Consider the following 14,824-nt stretch of genomic DNA (forward strand, 5'->3'; position numbering starts at 1 on the left):
TGATAATAGAGAGCTGAGTACATCATGGCACTGCAAGGCACAGCGAGGAGCTTTTTCACTCAAAACAAACATCATTAGAAGCATCTTAAAAAGATTAAGTAATTTGTATCCCGGTTGCTGGAAATCAAGCTGTCGGCAGTAAGACATATTTGGCCTTGTTTGTTTTGCAAATAAGATTTGCAGTCATAGGTTAAAGAATAAAATCCCACACAAAGCAGACACGTGAGATAGGGTATCGGCAAAATACCTTCAGATTCCTTGAAAAGCCTGTCAGCATGAAATTGCTGGAGATGAGGAATAGCCTACTGCAGAAATCTTGTTAGAAACAGGCCCCAGAAGGAGGGACTTCAAAAGGGGGCCTTGACTCTGCTCTTCAAGGAAAGCAAACTTTCAGCATTGCTCTGAAGCCTGTTTTTTCTAACTTAGCATCAAGATCTAGATGAGTGATGGGAGAAATTAGTGTGAAATGTTTACAAAGCAGTTGCAGTTCTTACTCTGAGATCTTCAGAAGGCAGCTGTCTGATTGAGGTATTTGGTACTTAACAGTCAGTTTGATTCCGAAGTGTTTTCACTGTAAATTCTGCTTTAACTGCCATTATGAAATGTGCTTTCATGAGAAAATGGATTGAAGCCTGTCGGAGTTGGCTGTGTCAAACTTACACTGGCTTATTCAAGGTCATCAGGATAAACATAGGATATACTTGTGCCCTAATATGACTGGATCCTGAAAGGCAATGAAAACGGTTATGAGGGAGGGTCTGCAGAACTTTACCTTTTGTTTGGTGAGGAGCAGTAATGCTGGTGGTAAAGGGCTTTGTTCAAGCCCTGTCAAAGTGCTTAGTTAGCATTTCAAAATTGTTTCTTTTTGTTGGCTTTTGCTCTATGAAATGCAGCTTGTTTTGAGGATATGCACAAGATAATCTGCAAGTAAGAAAATATTAAGAAATGAAGCCAGTAATTGTGGCATTTACAGTCCGAAGAGCAGACTTGTGGTCTTGTGGTACAGATTTGTGTTCGCTCAGACAGCACAGACCAGTAGGGGAATGGCCAGTCCTAAAACACTTGAGGTGAATGAGGTGAATAGAAAGACCCAGTCCCAAACAGCAAAGCTACACCCTGGCAAAATGACTTGTAAAGCAGTTCTGTGCAATGCACATGAAATTCAGAAGGATTCTCTTTTCTGGGGAGGTGGCAAGAGGAAGTTTCTTAAACAGCGACTTAATTTCATTTTCCTGTGCAGATAAACTGTATAGAAAACATATTTAAAGACACAGAGTAATTTATATAGATAAAATATGAAAGAAGTACATTGAATTCAACATAATTGAAAAATATCGAGCTGTCAAGGCTTGAAAAATACTGTCAGATGTGTTCATGTTTGAGGTATTTTGTGATGTCTGTGAGTAGGTACAGTCTACTTGTCGATGTACAGTCCAGTGTCAGTTGAAGTTTCATTTGTTACAAGTAAAATCTGGTTTTCTGTCTGTCAAAATCAGATTTTTCAGTGTAGTGGGAAAAGAATGTAATTTTAAAACCTGGTGTTGCTGCTATTGACATTGCTGCCCTTGTGTTAAGTCTTGTAATACTTATTTTGGAGGAAACTGATTGACTTTTGCTAGATTTGCATGCTAGTGTTGCCACACTACTATAGTTGCCTTATCAGAGCACTTTTTATCTCCGATTTTGCAAGTAAGTTTACCTAGAAGTGATCCTGTTCCTCTTCCCATGTGTAAGTGGAGGAGGATGATGATGCCCTATGGCCATGAGACTGCCGTGTTATGGCTGGAACCCAATGGGTTTCTTGTAGGACTCCTCTCTCTTGCAGGGGTGCTAGAATGCCATTAAAACTGGGATTGTGAGTAGCAATAACTGCAAGTGTTCTCTCAGGGCTGTCCCCCTCTAGCATTAATCAATTGCTCTTGGCACTGGCATATCTTAAATAAGTACATTGTGGAGTAATGGTTGTATTTGTCTGCTGAGCACAATTGGAGCATAACTGTGGTTTTCGCTATAAGAAACAGGTTCTGAGAGTGCATGTGAGGCTTCTCTTGCCCTGTGCTTCCAGGGGCTTCTGGTGGTCATCTCATGTCTTTGGCCAACGCAGTGCAGGGAGGCATCCCCCTCCCTGGCCAAGGGGACATGCATAGATGCTTTGGCTGACACATCTAGGAGGGCACTTGTTCTCTTAAGTCCCTGTGGTTTGCCTGTGCTATGAACTTGAGATAAATGTGCCAAGGTTGACAGATCTGTAGTGCCTCAGTTTCTGTGTTTTCCATCTGAAGATTCCCATAGAGGTCTGATTTTGGGGGGATTAGCATTGGCAGCTGATGTTGACAGACAGAGGTGGTTTTAAAAGGTTTTCAGACTGGGTATCTGGGAACTTTGCTCTTGAAAACCTTTCAGTTCTACCTTGTGTCTCAGGTATCCCAGCTGTCATTCTCGTCAAAGGTGGAAAAATACTCGCTTTGTGGTAGCTGATATTCAGGACTTAATGTGTATAATTGATCAACTAGTGGAGTAATTTTGTTAGGTGTCATGAGTCCCTTGTGAGGAGACTATGGAAGCAGCTTTGAAGTAAGCGAAGTCAGTTTGGAATTATTCTCTTCACTTGTAAATCTTACATAGAAGGAGGCCTGTTGGGTCATTTAGTCCCTCATTCCATCTGCCAGTTCAGCATGTTCCTGAGCACTGGCCAACCTCAGAAACAGCCTGTTTAAAGATAAATGTGAAGCGGACTGACTTCTTGTATTCAGCTATTAAAGAATATAATAGATGTAGAGTGTTCATCATACCAGTCTGACTGTGGGTAAGTCATAAAATAAATAGGTATTTTACAAAGATGCTCATCCTACTTGGAATTGGTGCCGTGCTTCACCACAGCAATAGAAGCACAGTCCATCTGAGTAGCTCCTGATAAAGGTAGCATCGTGCTGAGTGACATTAAAACAGTATTCAACAAGAATATAAGACGAGGGTGGGTGAGGACTTCAGTGCCGAATATTGCATGCTTAAGAAAAGCCTTAAATATAAGGTTATTGTAGTCAGATCAACACTTTGTAAGTCTTAACTCCATGAAAGCTGATGACCAGCAGGAAGTGTGAGGAGCAGGGCTCTCCTGTTTGGGAGTAGGAAAGGCTGGGCTTCAGTGGTTTGCACCCTGAGGTGCACAGAAGCTGATGGCTTTGCAGGCTTGCCCAGGAAAAATTAAAGAGTATCTGGTGAACAGACTGGCAATTAAATTCAGTCATGCTGTGTAGCTGAGCTACTTCCAGGTTTAAAACCACCTTTCTGTTATCCAGAACCATACAATGGTTGCAGGTGAAGTTGCTAAACATTTTATTACTGGTAATGTAAATAAATTGCAGAAGGGCTTATTTTAGGGGTTGCACTGTCATGGTATGTTGGGGTTACAATACCATGGTATGAGACATGGTACGTTGGGGTTACAATAACATGGTATGAGACATGGTACGTTGGGATCTTCCTCAGTAAAAAAACAGAACAACCAACAAAACAAAGCCCAAACAACCCAAGAAAATTGAGGCTCCATTTTGGAAATGAGTGAAAATGAAATGAATTTGACTGTCCATCCTTGGGCCTGGCTTTGGTCAATGAAAAGATTCTTCTCTAATGGAAGTCAGTCTTGACCTTCACATTCTCTTGGAAACAGCTGTGGTGAACATTTGCCTATTCCAAAGAGGAAACGATGTAGTCTGGTAAAGTAACCCCCTTCACATCCTGAATGAGATACCTTAAGTGCCATTGCAAAAGGGGTGGTTTGCAGCATCTTTGTTTATTGACTTAGATTCCTTTTGCTTTGGGTTTTATTTATTTTGGGCTGAGCTTAATTTTGAGATCTTGGAGGTTTTTTAGTACGAAGTTTGTAGTTAACATCAGTCAGGAAATGAGGAAAGCTGTATTTCTAGTGATGCTAATTCAGTCAGTCAGCATATTTCTGTATGTTTTGTGGCATATATCTTAAAATAGATTGAGATGTCTTTCTGTCCACTGATGGAGAGAGGAAGGGAACGGGAGGACTGAAGAACTTGGCGTTGCACAAGCAACCTGAAGCCAAATGGTTTGCTGCTGTATTTCAGAGGAGCTCAGACTTCTTTACCCTGCATATGAACTTGGCTTCTTATCTTTTGGTTTTCCTGAATTTGCTTTTAATTGTACAAATGACATGGGGATTTACCGGCATGAGGATGTCTATAATGTACTCTGACTTACAACAAGGGAAGTTATTACCATCACCACTATTACTTCACGGGTGAGGCAGCGAGGAGGAGAAGCTGCTTGCAGCTTTTCAGAAGAAAAAGGTAGCTTCAGGTTTTTCCTTGTACTTTTATATCTGCAGTTCATTATCAACATCAGCTTTTAAGTCTCCGTGAATCTGTCCTTGTTGAGCTCCAGCCTTGCTTTATAAACTTGATCCTTACACATTTGGTAAACAAGATAATGGTCAGTGAAAGGGAATATTTATCCCCTGTACAATGTCAGGGCTGTGCTCTATAATAAGCGGAATTTCCTGCTGCTTAGTTCTCCTGGTAGACAATTTAAAACTGATTGGGGTGTGATGTTGGAGAGGGTGAAAACATTTTCAGTTCTTTTTCCTTAAATCTGTGAGCCTGGTCCTGGGCAGAGCCTGGTCCTGGGCAGTGCCTGCTGGCAGGGCTGCCCTGCAGAGCAAGCCACCAGCCTGCTCCTGAAAAGGAGCAGCTTGGAAGAGCTGTTTGAAACCTGAAGCATAGAAAGCTCTTTCAGTGTTTTGAACTTGGTGATCAAAGAGCATGGCTTAGGAGGATACCCAAGAAACCAGTACATAGTCTTGAAAAAAGGTATCTTTGAAAATCTATTCATCAGTGCTTCTTTTTATTCAGGCTTCTGTTGTTTGTCTTTGTTGCTGTGACAGATAGAAACTTGCTTTTCTGTATTTAAATGACAAGTAGGTCCTGTATCATTCAACCCAGGATTTGGGGCTTTAAAGAAAATAAGGGTAGTTATTAATACTGTGGAAGTTGACAACCCTAAGTCACTGTCTCCTCAGTGTTACATTTGTTATGTAGATAAAATCTGTTAAAAAAAAAGTATTTGAAGTATTCCTGATTTCACTAGGATTCTGTTGCCTGCTATACACAGTCCAAAGTATTTGACTCTGAAAAAATACTTTTTTTTTTGCATAACACAACATAAAGGTTCTGTTATTAGGCATATTCAGTGGGTCTTCACCTATTGGAACCACAGCAAGTGGCTACCTCTGTGTTGGTCATGTCAAAAGTTTGACATGACCAAAAACTGATGAGAGTCATGCCAATATTTTACTTTACAATTTCCATGAGCACACCGGAGATCCTTTAAAATATGCTCAAACCTACCTTTGATTCTGACAAAGAATCTGGCAAAGCAGCGTGTTGTGATTTAGATGGTACTAATAACATGTCTTCAATTGTGGCAGTCTATTTTTCCTCCCCTTTTCCCTCTCACAGGTGGGATGAAATGCATCTATATACCTGGGCTGAAATGGCTGTGATCATCTGTTGGGACAAGTACAGATACCCCTAAACAGTCCCACAAATGGGATGCAGTAGCTGTTTCTTTTTTACCCTGGTTTATTTTCCTATGCAAGCATTTTGACATGCTGTGTTTTCTTTGATACCTGAAGTGTCACTTCAAGAACTTTGGTTCAAACAAATGAATAACCAAAAGTGAAGGGTTCTGCTGTTGTAATCTGCAGTAGCTTATACAGAGAAATTCTGCCTGATAAATAGTAATGTTGTGCTTTATTCTTCTAGGGGCAGTAAGCCGGAGATGACCGACAAGATGTCGAGCTTCCTTCATATTGGAGATATTTGTTCTCTCTATGCAGAGGGCTCAACAAATGGATTTATTAGCACTTTGGGGTAAGAACAGCTGTTCTCATACTAAAAACCTCTGTAAGAAGGACTAGCAGAATTCGGCTAGCTATCCTGAGCCTGACTCCTGTGAAATACTGGGTAAAACAAAGTAGCTTTATATGCAGATTAGGCCTTAAATGTAAAAATGACCTAAAGCTAATATGGCAAGCTAGACTTTGGGAGGATGGAGAGCATATTGATGGCTATGGTGTGGCTTTGATGTCTTCGGTGGGGAGGAAGAAACTATTGAGTTAAGGTGTGGGTAGAGGGACGCAAATAAGTTTCATGTTGTTGTTTGTCCCGTGTCCATCCGTGTGTCCCGTCCTGTCCCTCTCTACCCCCTGCCCCCCGCAGTCAAGAATCACTAGGCCCTAGTGCAATCTGGTGATCGGAAAAAAGGATGTAGCATAGGCGATGGAAGTTGTTATAAATAAAATGATTAAAAAAACCACAAACATGCATGAAAAAGAAGCCCCAAGCCAGACTGGTTATATATCACTAACTTTCCATGATGACTAGTTTTGTCTTAGTGTTTGAGGTTTCTCTTAGAAATGAAATTGTTCTTCTCCTGTTAGTCAAAGGAGAACATGTTTCAACTCCTCAGCTTTGCCAATGGCCAGCACCCAGAGCTGTGGGAGCTGTGCCTTGCCAGCTCCTGCCCCCGGTGTGCTTTCCCCACAGAGCTCCTTTGTGCTTTCTCCTGCAAAGACATCAGAGTAGGTGCTCTGTAGGAGAGTGCCTCTGAAACGGTAAGAAGTGTACGCTGCTTCATTAGACAAAAAGTAGCCCTTCACATGGGAAAAGGAAGAGTTTGCAGAGAAAAGCCATGGAATTCAAATACAGCTCTGATGAGAGACAGGGTATGTTTTATTCTGCTTAACTGCTGCTGAGGAGAAAGCTCTCTGAGCATCATAAACTGGCAGAGGAGCTGTGTACTGATTTGGAACACCTTGCAAGGGGCTGGATGAGAAGCTCAAAGAGCACATCTGCCACCTTGTTTGAAAGCAGTGAGAAATTAGAGGGAGGAAAATAGCTTGCATGACGCATTGCTGTGGTACTTCAGTACTGAGTAGCAGAGAAGCCACCAGGAGGCTTGAGTGGGCACACACACAACATGCTCTTTCTCATTTCCAGTAGCCTTAAGGGCCTCAGGGTGGGTACAGTGACAGCAAATTTCTTGATGCCTACTGTCCAGATGCATCTGATAAATGGAGCCCCCAAGCAGGGTACAAAGACAGCATCCTGGTAAGTCTCTCAGCAGGAACTGATGGGCTGGAATCTCATCTGGGTGACTCCAAACTAACTTATAGGTTTAGTCCTCTAGCTATTAGGATTCTGGAAAATAAGGGGGCAGAGAAGGAAGCAGACACTGAAGATGCACCATGATCTATTATAGGAAAGAGAAGAAAATATGGGATGCTGCCAGAAGGGAAAGAAGGTATGATAAATGCGAGGGATGTAGTAAGTAGGGTTGGTCGAATAGTATTTGGCGACTGTATTTGACAAATTTCCCAGGTACTCGTCAAATATGAGATGTGCACTCTGCAGTACTTGATCAGCTGTGTAACTGGCCAAATACTATCTGCTGAAAACTGGCACAATGAATTAAAGCAATACTTTACATTTGGCAATTTTTTTTCTTCATAGTATTGAAGCAAGTTTGGCAGTAAATAACTCCAGAACAAGCAGAAAGTTGTTATGTTTAATCCCATACAGTGCATGATGAACATTATGCAGTGGCTGTGGCTTTTGATGGCATTGCTGAGCAGATATTTTTCACCATGGGTAGTCCTTTTAGACATTACAGGCTCAAAGCATATGTATTTTCTAGGCTTGATGAGATGTTCTCATGGTGGATCTAAAGATCCCTTAGTGTTACAAGCATCCTCTTTGATTTGATTAGTACTGTTTTAAGGTAGCTGCATTACATAATGGCCACACATCTTCTGAGCCTAATTTAAGCCAGAAATCCCAACTGCTATGTGAAACATGAAATGCATTAGCATCTTATTAAGCCTTCATGATCAAATTAGTTTTGTCCCATATTTAATTTAGTCTTTGTCCTGGAGAAAATTAAAGAAGCAAAGAAAAGATTTGGTGTAATTGTACTCTCTATACCATGTGGAGTTTTGACAGTCTTATGACATAATAACGTGTAATAACTTGTTCATGTGGTTAATGAAGGTTGAGAAACAGATATCACTATACATTCTAATGTCGTTCTAAATCTTTGAAGAGCGTTCCTACTTAATATTCCTATGACATGACTGTTGATTAATCAGGACTTTACTCTTGCTGTTTCCCAAACCCAAGTGCTGTCATCATTACAATTGCTGGTGCACAATATGTCCTCTTCTGTGTTTTTCACCCTGTAAAACTTTTTTCTTAGTAGTTTGGGAAGTTCCTATTTAATTTCAATTGAATGTCAGGATGAGAGGGATATATTGCACTGAGATTTTCTCTGTGGGATGATCAGAGTAACCCATTAGACTTGATATTTTTTTTGGGCCTTTGTTCACTAGAAGCAGGTGTTTCAGTCAGCTCAAATATTAATACTACCATTCCTGCTGAAGCACATACACGTATATATTATACTGAATAGGGAGAAAATCCATGGGGAAAAAGCAATTTACTCTGAATGTTTGCATATGCAAATTCTAAATGCATAGAACTGTTGAGTCCACTTAGTCTCTCTGATCTCTTGATTTTATGCACTTCTTACTTTCCAAAATTGTTGTCTCAAGATGCTCCCTGCATGTAACCAGCCTCTGCAAGGAACAACTCTCATATTCTAGGTCTCTGTCTTTCTCAAGTTGATTCTGCATGAGAATGGACCTCTCAAACCTTTAAGACCTTAGAGTTTTACTTTCTACTTTTGTGTAGAATGCCTCTTTGACAGATTGGTTTTAAGGGGCCAAATCGAGTCATTTAGAATCAAATCGGAAACTACAAACATCTGATTACAGTTGTGTTCGCAATTTGGGAATAGTATTTGGTAAAAGTGCAATCCCATGTTGATCCAAAGCATGCAGAGCAGTGATGACAGGTGCATCTGAAGTATTTTCTTTACTCTGTGGGTTTTTTTGCCAATGGGTACTCGTACAAATGCCAGGATATATTTCCTGTTGGAATCTCTTGGGTTCACTTGTCCAGTTCACCTCCTTCCTGGTAGAACAGGAGGAGGTTAGTGTGAACCCTGGACTTATCATGTGTTTATGACTGGGGAGCAGGAGGGTATGTTTATGCCTTCCTTTCCCTTTGGAGTCCATTTTTATTGTATTTCTGCCTTTTCTTAGTACCCAAGGGGTCACAGGGACAGTGTCCAGTTTGCACAGTTGTCCTATTTTCCTGGTCTCTGCCCTTTATATAAGACATTTGCAACGTTATTCAGATCTGTCCAAGAGGCAATAATTGTTCTGAGGCTGTCTTGTCACCTAACTAGAATATGGGCTGTTCTGTCTGCACCTCAAGGAGGGGACATAAAGATGATGCAGTATACAGGAGCAATGACTTATTTATTGTCCCACCTATCCAGGAGCATAGCTCTTGGGCAACAGTAAAAATTAGCTGCATGCTTCTTAGAAAGATTTGGCATTAGTTGGCATTTGGGGAATGTCTTCTGCTGAAGTGGCCACTCAGATAAAATATTGCAAATGAATAACTGGTTTTGCTAACAAGGATGTAACCAATTGCAAGGGAATTAGAATCTCATTTTACTTCTAATTTCTTTGCAGCCTTGTGGATGATCGGTGTGTTGTACAGCCAGAAGCAGGTGATCTTAACAACCCACCCAAAAAATTCAGAGGTAAGTTTCTTAGACAGCTTAGTACCCTTCCAGGTTTGAAGCCAACCTTCGTTTTGTGCCGTCATGTGTAACTAGTTTCGACCTCCATTGTTTCTGTGGAATATTCAAGTGTCATCTTCCATGAAGGGCAACTAGTGAGGTTACGAAAGTATGAATGCCTGTGTGAAGTGAGTTGTGGGACTTGTTTAACCCCACCCAGCTGCTCACTCACTTCCCCCCCGCAGTGGGATGGGGAGAGAATCGGAAGGGTAAAAGTGAGGAAACACATAGGTTGCGTTAAAGGCAATGTAATAGTTAAAGAAAAAGCTGTGTGTGTAAGCATCCTTTGTGAGGCGGTGGAGATGGGGTTGCCAATTGAAGTTTGCTTTCAGATCTGTCCAAACTTACAGGTTTTTTCTCTCCACACTCTCATACATGCCATTGAGTTACCTGGTACCAAACTTAGAGGAGAATGAAAAGCAAATGCTTGTAACAAGTCCTATTGTTTGACCTCATTTGATATTAGCTACCTTTGACTTTGCTTTCATTCTGCCAGGAAACTTAGTTTAGTGATAAGAAATTAATGCCTGCTTCTTAGCACAGCTTGGCTAGGGCTGTTTTAAGAAAAATCTCAAACCGCAAGAGAAGCGGTAACTGGGATTTTGCTTGGAAAAACCTTCTGGAATTCTTTTTTTTTTTTTTTTTTTTACTTTTTCTCCTCCTTCACCCCTTGGTTGCATCTTTCACCCAAAGCATAGCTCAGCTGAATGTTCTGAAGCTTTGGTTTATTGCTGTTCTCAGATTAGCAGCAACTGTTCATCTTGGGCTTTTGTTGGATGAGCTTGTTTCCCTGGTTATGCTTTGTTTTAATTAGGGGCTCAGAATGGACGTAATTCTCTTCAGGTTTGGCCAGAAGGGCAGGTGATTGCTCTTGAAAATCTCTACTGCTGGTTTTGTTTGCTGTTTGTGTTTTTTGTGGTTTACCATGACATGAAGATACCTCATACAATGAAACTCTCTTTTTAGAATATAGCTGAAATACGTGAGTTCTTGTTGTTTTTTCCTCTTTTTGGCTGGAAAACTAAATAGCTGATAATTCAAATACTGAAGAGGCAACCTGGGGAAGTTTTAGCATTTAGCATTAAGCTCTCCAGGAAAAGAACAATGCTGTTGCTTGAACTAGAGCTGTGACTCCAGGCATTTCTTGGCATTAAAATCATATGGAAGAATAAAGCCAGATTTAACTGTGACTGCTGGGTGTAGAAGGAGGTGGGGGGAGAGAAGAGAGCAAAGAATGAGAACAAGGCAATTCCTGCTAGCACAGTTTAAGAGCTGCAAGTACAGAGACATTTGTCTGACATAAAACATTGTGGTTAGACATTGTAAATGTTCTCATATTACTTATAATTTATACATGGAGAAAGAATGGTGTGAACCTGTTCCAACCTTTGTAGTTACTTCACTAAGGCTTTTGTGGGGAAGTTTATGCTTAATGGTGAATGGCAACAAAAGTCATAAAACTTTAGCAGACATTTCTGTTATTTATACACATGCTTTATAAGAGTAGTCAAAGGTAAAATGCTTTCTGTGATAAACATGTTCAGTAGAAGTAATAATGAAGTTTATCACACCATCTTCAGCACAAATGGAAAATAGCCCTTTTTTTATTATGAAGCAAAGGCACCCAGAGGCTTGTCTGTGGCGTTGCATGGAAGTCTCAGGCAAGGTTAGGAACTACAGCCATGTCTCTGCAATCTTGCTCAGCGTTTTTATGACACCTTGCAAAAATACCTCCCTCGCAAATGGAACACAAGTCTTCACTAAGGTGAGTTTATCCAAACAATAACGTTTACATCTGGGATATAAAGCAACTGTAGGCATCTGGTGAATGTAATTCAGTAGTCCCTATGTTTAGGTTTGTCATACTTGGCATTTAGTCTTCATTGCCTTGGGCAGTGTCCTTGGTACAGCAGATCAGTGTCACGAGGTACCTTCTGTGCAGTAGCAGCCTGGGGTGCAAAGTGATGGGAAAACACTCTAGTGTCCAGCGAACTTTGTACATGGTGCCCACTTTGGTTGAGTGATTTCAATTAGGCCATCCAAGTCATCAACAACCGATGGGATCCGTGCAGTTTGAGGCCTGAGAAGTGTGATCTTGGTTTGAATTTGAATAGGTGCAAAGCACTGGCACCTGAGAAGTAACTTTTAAACGTGTCATTAGAGCAGGACCAAAATTCATCAAATTTAAGTGACTTACTATAGCTTTAAACAGTACTGGAAAAACACCTCTGTGCTATAACCTGGTTTATATCTGTGTGTAAATCCTCTTTTAAACAAGCTGTGCCTTAAGGTGTCCAGTCACTGGTCAGCCAAATCTGAAGTGATCTTCTGGGCAGAACACTGAACATGTCACTTTGTGGCCAGCCTGTATGATCTTGCTTTGGGGGTAGTATTTTTAAGAAATGTAATTTTAAGCTTCTCTGGGCAGACCCGTCTTCTGTGGGCAGATGTAAAACAGATGTAAATACAATTTTCATGCTTAATTAAAGTGGTGAGAGATATCTAGAAGTAAGATTCACTGCTTAGCTGTGCATACATATGACTCCAAAGAAATTCAGTGTGAAACTAAAGCATATATACCCAGTGGCAGAATTAATCCATCCTGCTTTTTTCTTAGCCATGGGTGTTAAGAGGTTTTAAAAAGTCTTGTTGCCTAGGCTACACTTAATCACTTGAATCTCATGGCAGTAGCAAGGCCCTGGTCTAGAAGGTGGTGGGTTTTCTTTCCCTTCTACTTCAGACCCCTGAAAGGCTGCTGTGTGCAAAGTGATGCTGTGCATGCACAGTCCTGCTTCCCAGAGAGAGCCTCTCCTATGAAAGGCAACCAACAGTAATGCTTAGCTGTGAGCATCTGCTGTCATCAGACGCTGATAACCTGCTTGTGGTGTGAAAACAGTCCCTGCCTGAGGAATGTGTTTCTAAAAGCAAACATTTTGTAGCTGAAACGGGGATGGATTTTGTGTGCTAGTAAAGCACTCCCTTAAAAAAATGTTGTCTTCAAGTTGTCCTAAGGAAAATTGAGTGAGGGAAGCTTGATGTGTGTTTGGACGAACTGGGTTGAACAGAATGATTTGCAGCGGTACTGCTGGAGTCAGAGATGGGAGTGATAGAGCCTTTCAGTCTGCTTGGAGGAGAACATACAGAGGTATCCTGAGGACACGAGGCCTTGCTTTGTTGACAAAAGTTGTGGAAAAAGTAGGCTGACAGATTAATCTGGTGGTGGTGGAGCCCTGAACAGGGTGAAATGCAAGAAGCAGCTGAGAGTTAGATGGGATAGCACTCAGGTAAGATTTGGAGTAAAAGTATGAATGAGACATTAAACAAAAAGCAAGATTCAGAAGGTGTATTAGATTGCAAAAACTGAAGTATCAGACTTGGAAAGAACTGTAAAGGAAGGTATTAGTCCTCAAGTCACTCTGAATGTTTACCATAGCTATTTCACACATTAAATGCTGTTGTGTTGTTAGGTCCTTAACAGACTGGTTTGGTCACTGAAAGGTATGAAGACTGATAGTTTGGTTTGGTTTTGTTTTTTTTATTTTATTTTCCCTATCCCTATCAGCAGTAGACAGCACCTGAAGTCAGGGGCTTGAGGTTGAATGGGAATTACGGTCTGAGATTTCAGTGGATTTTTATTGTGTCTTTCTGAATCCACTTTAAACATGGTTGTTTAGGTGTGCTGGTTTATTTCAGGGTAATGGTTCTCTGGCCCTTTATGCTTTCAGATTCAGCTAATTCAAAAGTCCTCTAAAACTGCCTTGCAAAGCACTAAGACTCAAGAGTACATTCTCATTTATTTTTAAAAATGCTAATATGAAAATTTTTGTCAAAGAATATTTTACTGGTCCAAATATACTGCGTACAGATGAGATTCCTGGAAAAAGTCCTAGTTGTATGAGTCTCCAAAAAAAGCAAGTGTGTGACAGTTCCTTGGTTATATCCACTGCTTTGAACACACAAAAAGATGTTTTGCGTACTTTATAAAGCTGGAATGGCTGCTCTAATTGCCATCTTTGAGTATGACTGCACATCTGAATAGTGGCTATAAATGAACATCCTTTTAATATGCATGGGTTTATGTGGAAACTATGAACTACCGCTGACCCTCTAGCTAGGCTAAAAGCACCAGTGTTTCATTAGAAATCAGTTGTACTTAAATGCACAGAGACGGAGTTATTCTGTAAAGTCAAGTCAGTTCTAGCAGTAGTGACAAAGCTGAAGTAGAGCCTAGGGATGATAAATGTGTGCTTTAGCTGCTGCTTCTGTACTCTATTAGTTAGTTTGCATGTGCTTTTGCAGAGGTTTTATTTGTGTTTGTTTTGTATTGGAATGTAGCACTTCGCGAAGCCAAATGTGTTTGCTTAATGCAAGACACTGCTACTACACCAGAACAGTCTGTCTGACAGCCTTCTCTGGAGATTCCTTACAGCTATTTGGGATGCAGATCTGCCTGCCAGGGATCCAGAAGCTTTGCAATAGCTGCATGAAATGCAGGGAAAAGGGCACTTACTGGGTTAATGTGTCCGACAGCTACCTCCTTCCAGAACATTGTTTTAGTAGTTGCTGGGCAACATTCTTTTTTTGGCAAGATGTTCAAGGAATGAACCCGTATCTTAGACTTAAAATACCCTCATGGTGAAGCAGCAGATGAGTAGTTCATATTCTGTTTGTTCTTTTGATCCTAATTCATACTGTATGCTCTTTATGAATACTGCCTTCACAAAGCTTTTGGTCAGGTTTCTCTGATGGTATTAGGGTCTCAGCCTTTGAACAACGAGTTCATCTTGGGCAGAAGAAATGACCTGGGCACTACAAAGGAGGTTTAATATATGAATATATATGTATATAACAAGATCTACACAACCCAATACTTTTCATAGATTTCTCTTAAATTCACCCTGTGTTCAGCACTGGTGAAAATCAATATCCTTCTCTATAACAGAAATATTTTGAGTTGTGATTTGTTCTTCATAACTTTGCTGTCAATAATTTGAAGCCTATACACTGCTGTTTTGTTTAATGTGAAGGAAGCCATATTATTTATGTAGTACTGATAGAGGCTGTGGAGTTATGTTGCATGCATACA

The 14,824-nt window shown here is 40.7% G+C and overlaps 1 protein-coding gene across 2 annotated transcripts in view; it reads left to right on the forward strand.

Moving 5' to 3' along the window:
• The window catches only part of ITPR1 (inositol 1,4,5-trisphosphate receptor type 1), a 170,947-nt gene that overhangs the window by 3,023 nt on the left and 153,100 nt on the right, over window positions 1-14,824 (forward strand). For both annotated transcript variants that reach the window (XM_057422996.1, XM_057422997.1), the window contains exons 2-4: window positions 5,793-5,900; window positions 7,291-7,332; window positions 9,629-9,699. In XM_057422996.1, the coding sequence (XP_057278979.1) occupies window positions 5,793-5,900; window positions 7,291-7,332; window positions 9,629-9,699 (221 nt within the window). The remainder of the gene's footprint in view (window positions 1-5,792; window positions 5,901-7,290; window positions 7,333-9,628; window positions 9,700-14,824) is intronic.

The sequence above is a fragment of the Pezoporus wallicus genome, unplaced genomic scaffold (genome assembly GCF_028554395.1).
Source record: "Pezoporus wallicus isolate ANWC-B61680 ecotype Strahan unplaced genomic scaffold, APGP_CSIRO_Pwel_v1 contig_7073, whole genome shotgun sequence".
NCBI classification, from domain to species: Eukaryota; Metazoa; Chordata; class Aves; order Psittaciformes; family Psittacidae; genus Pezoporus; species Pezoporus wallicus.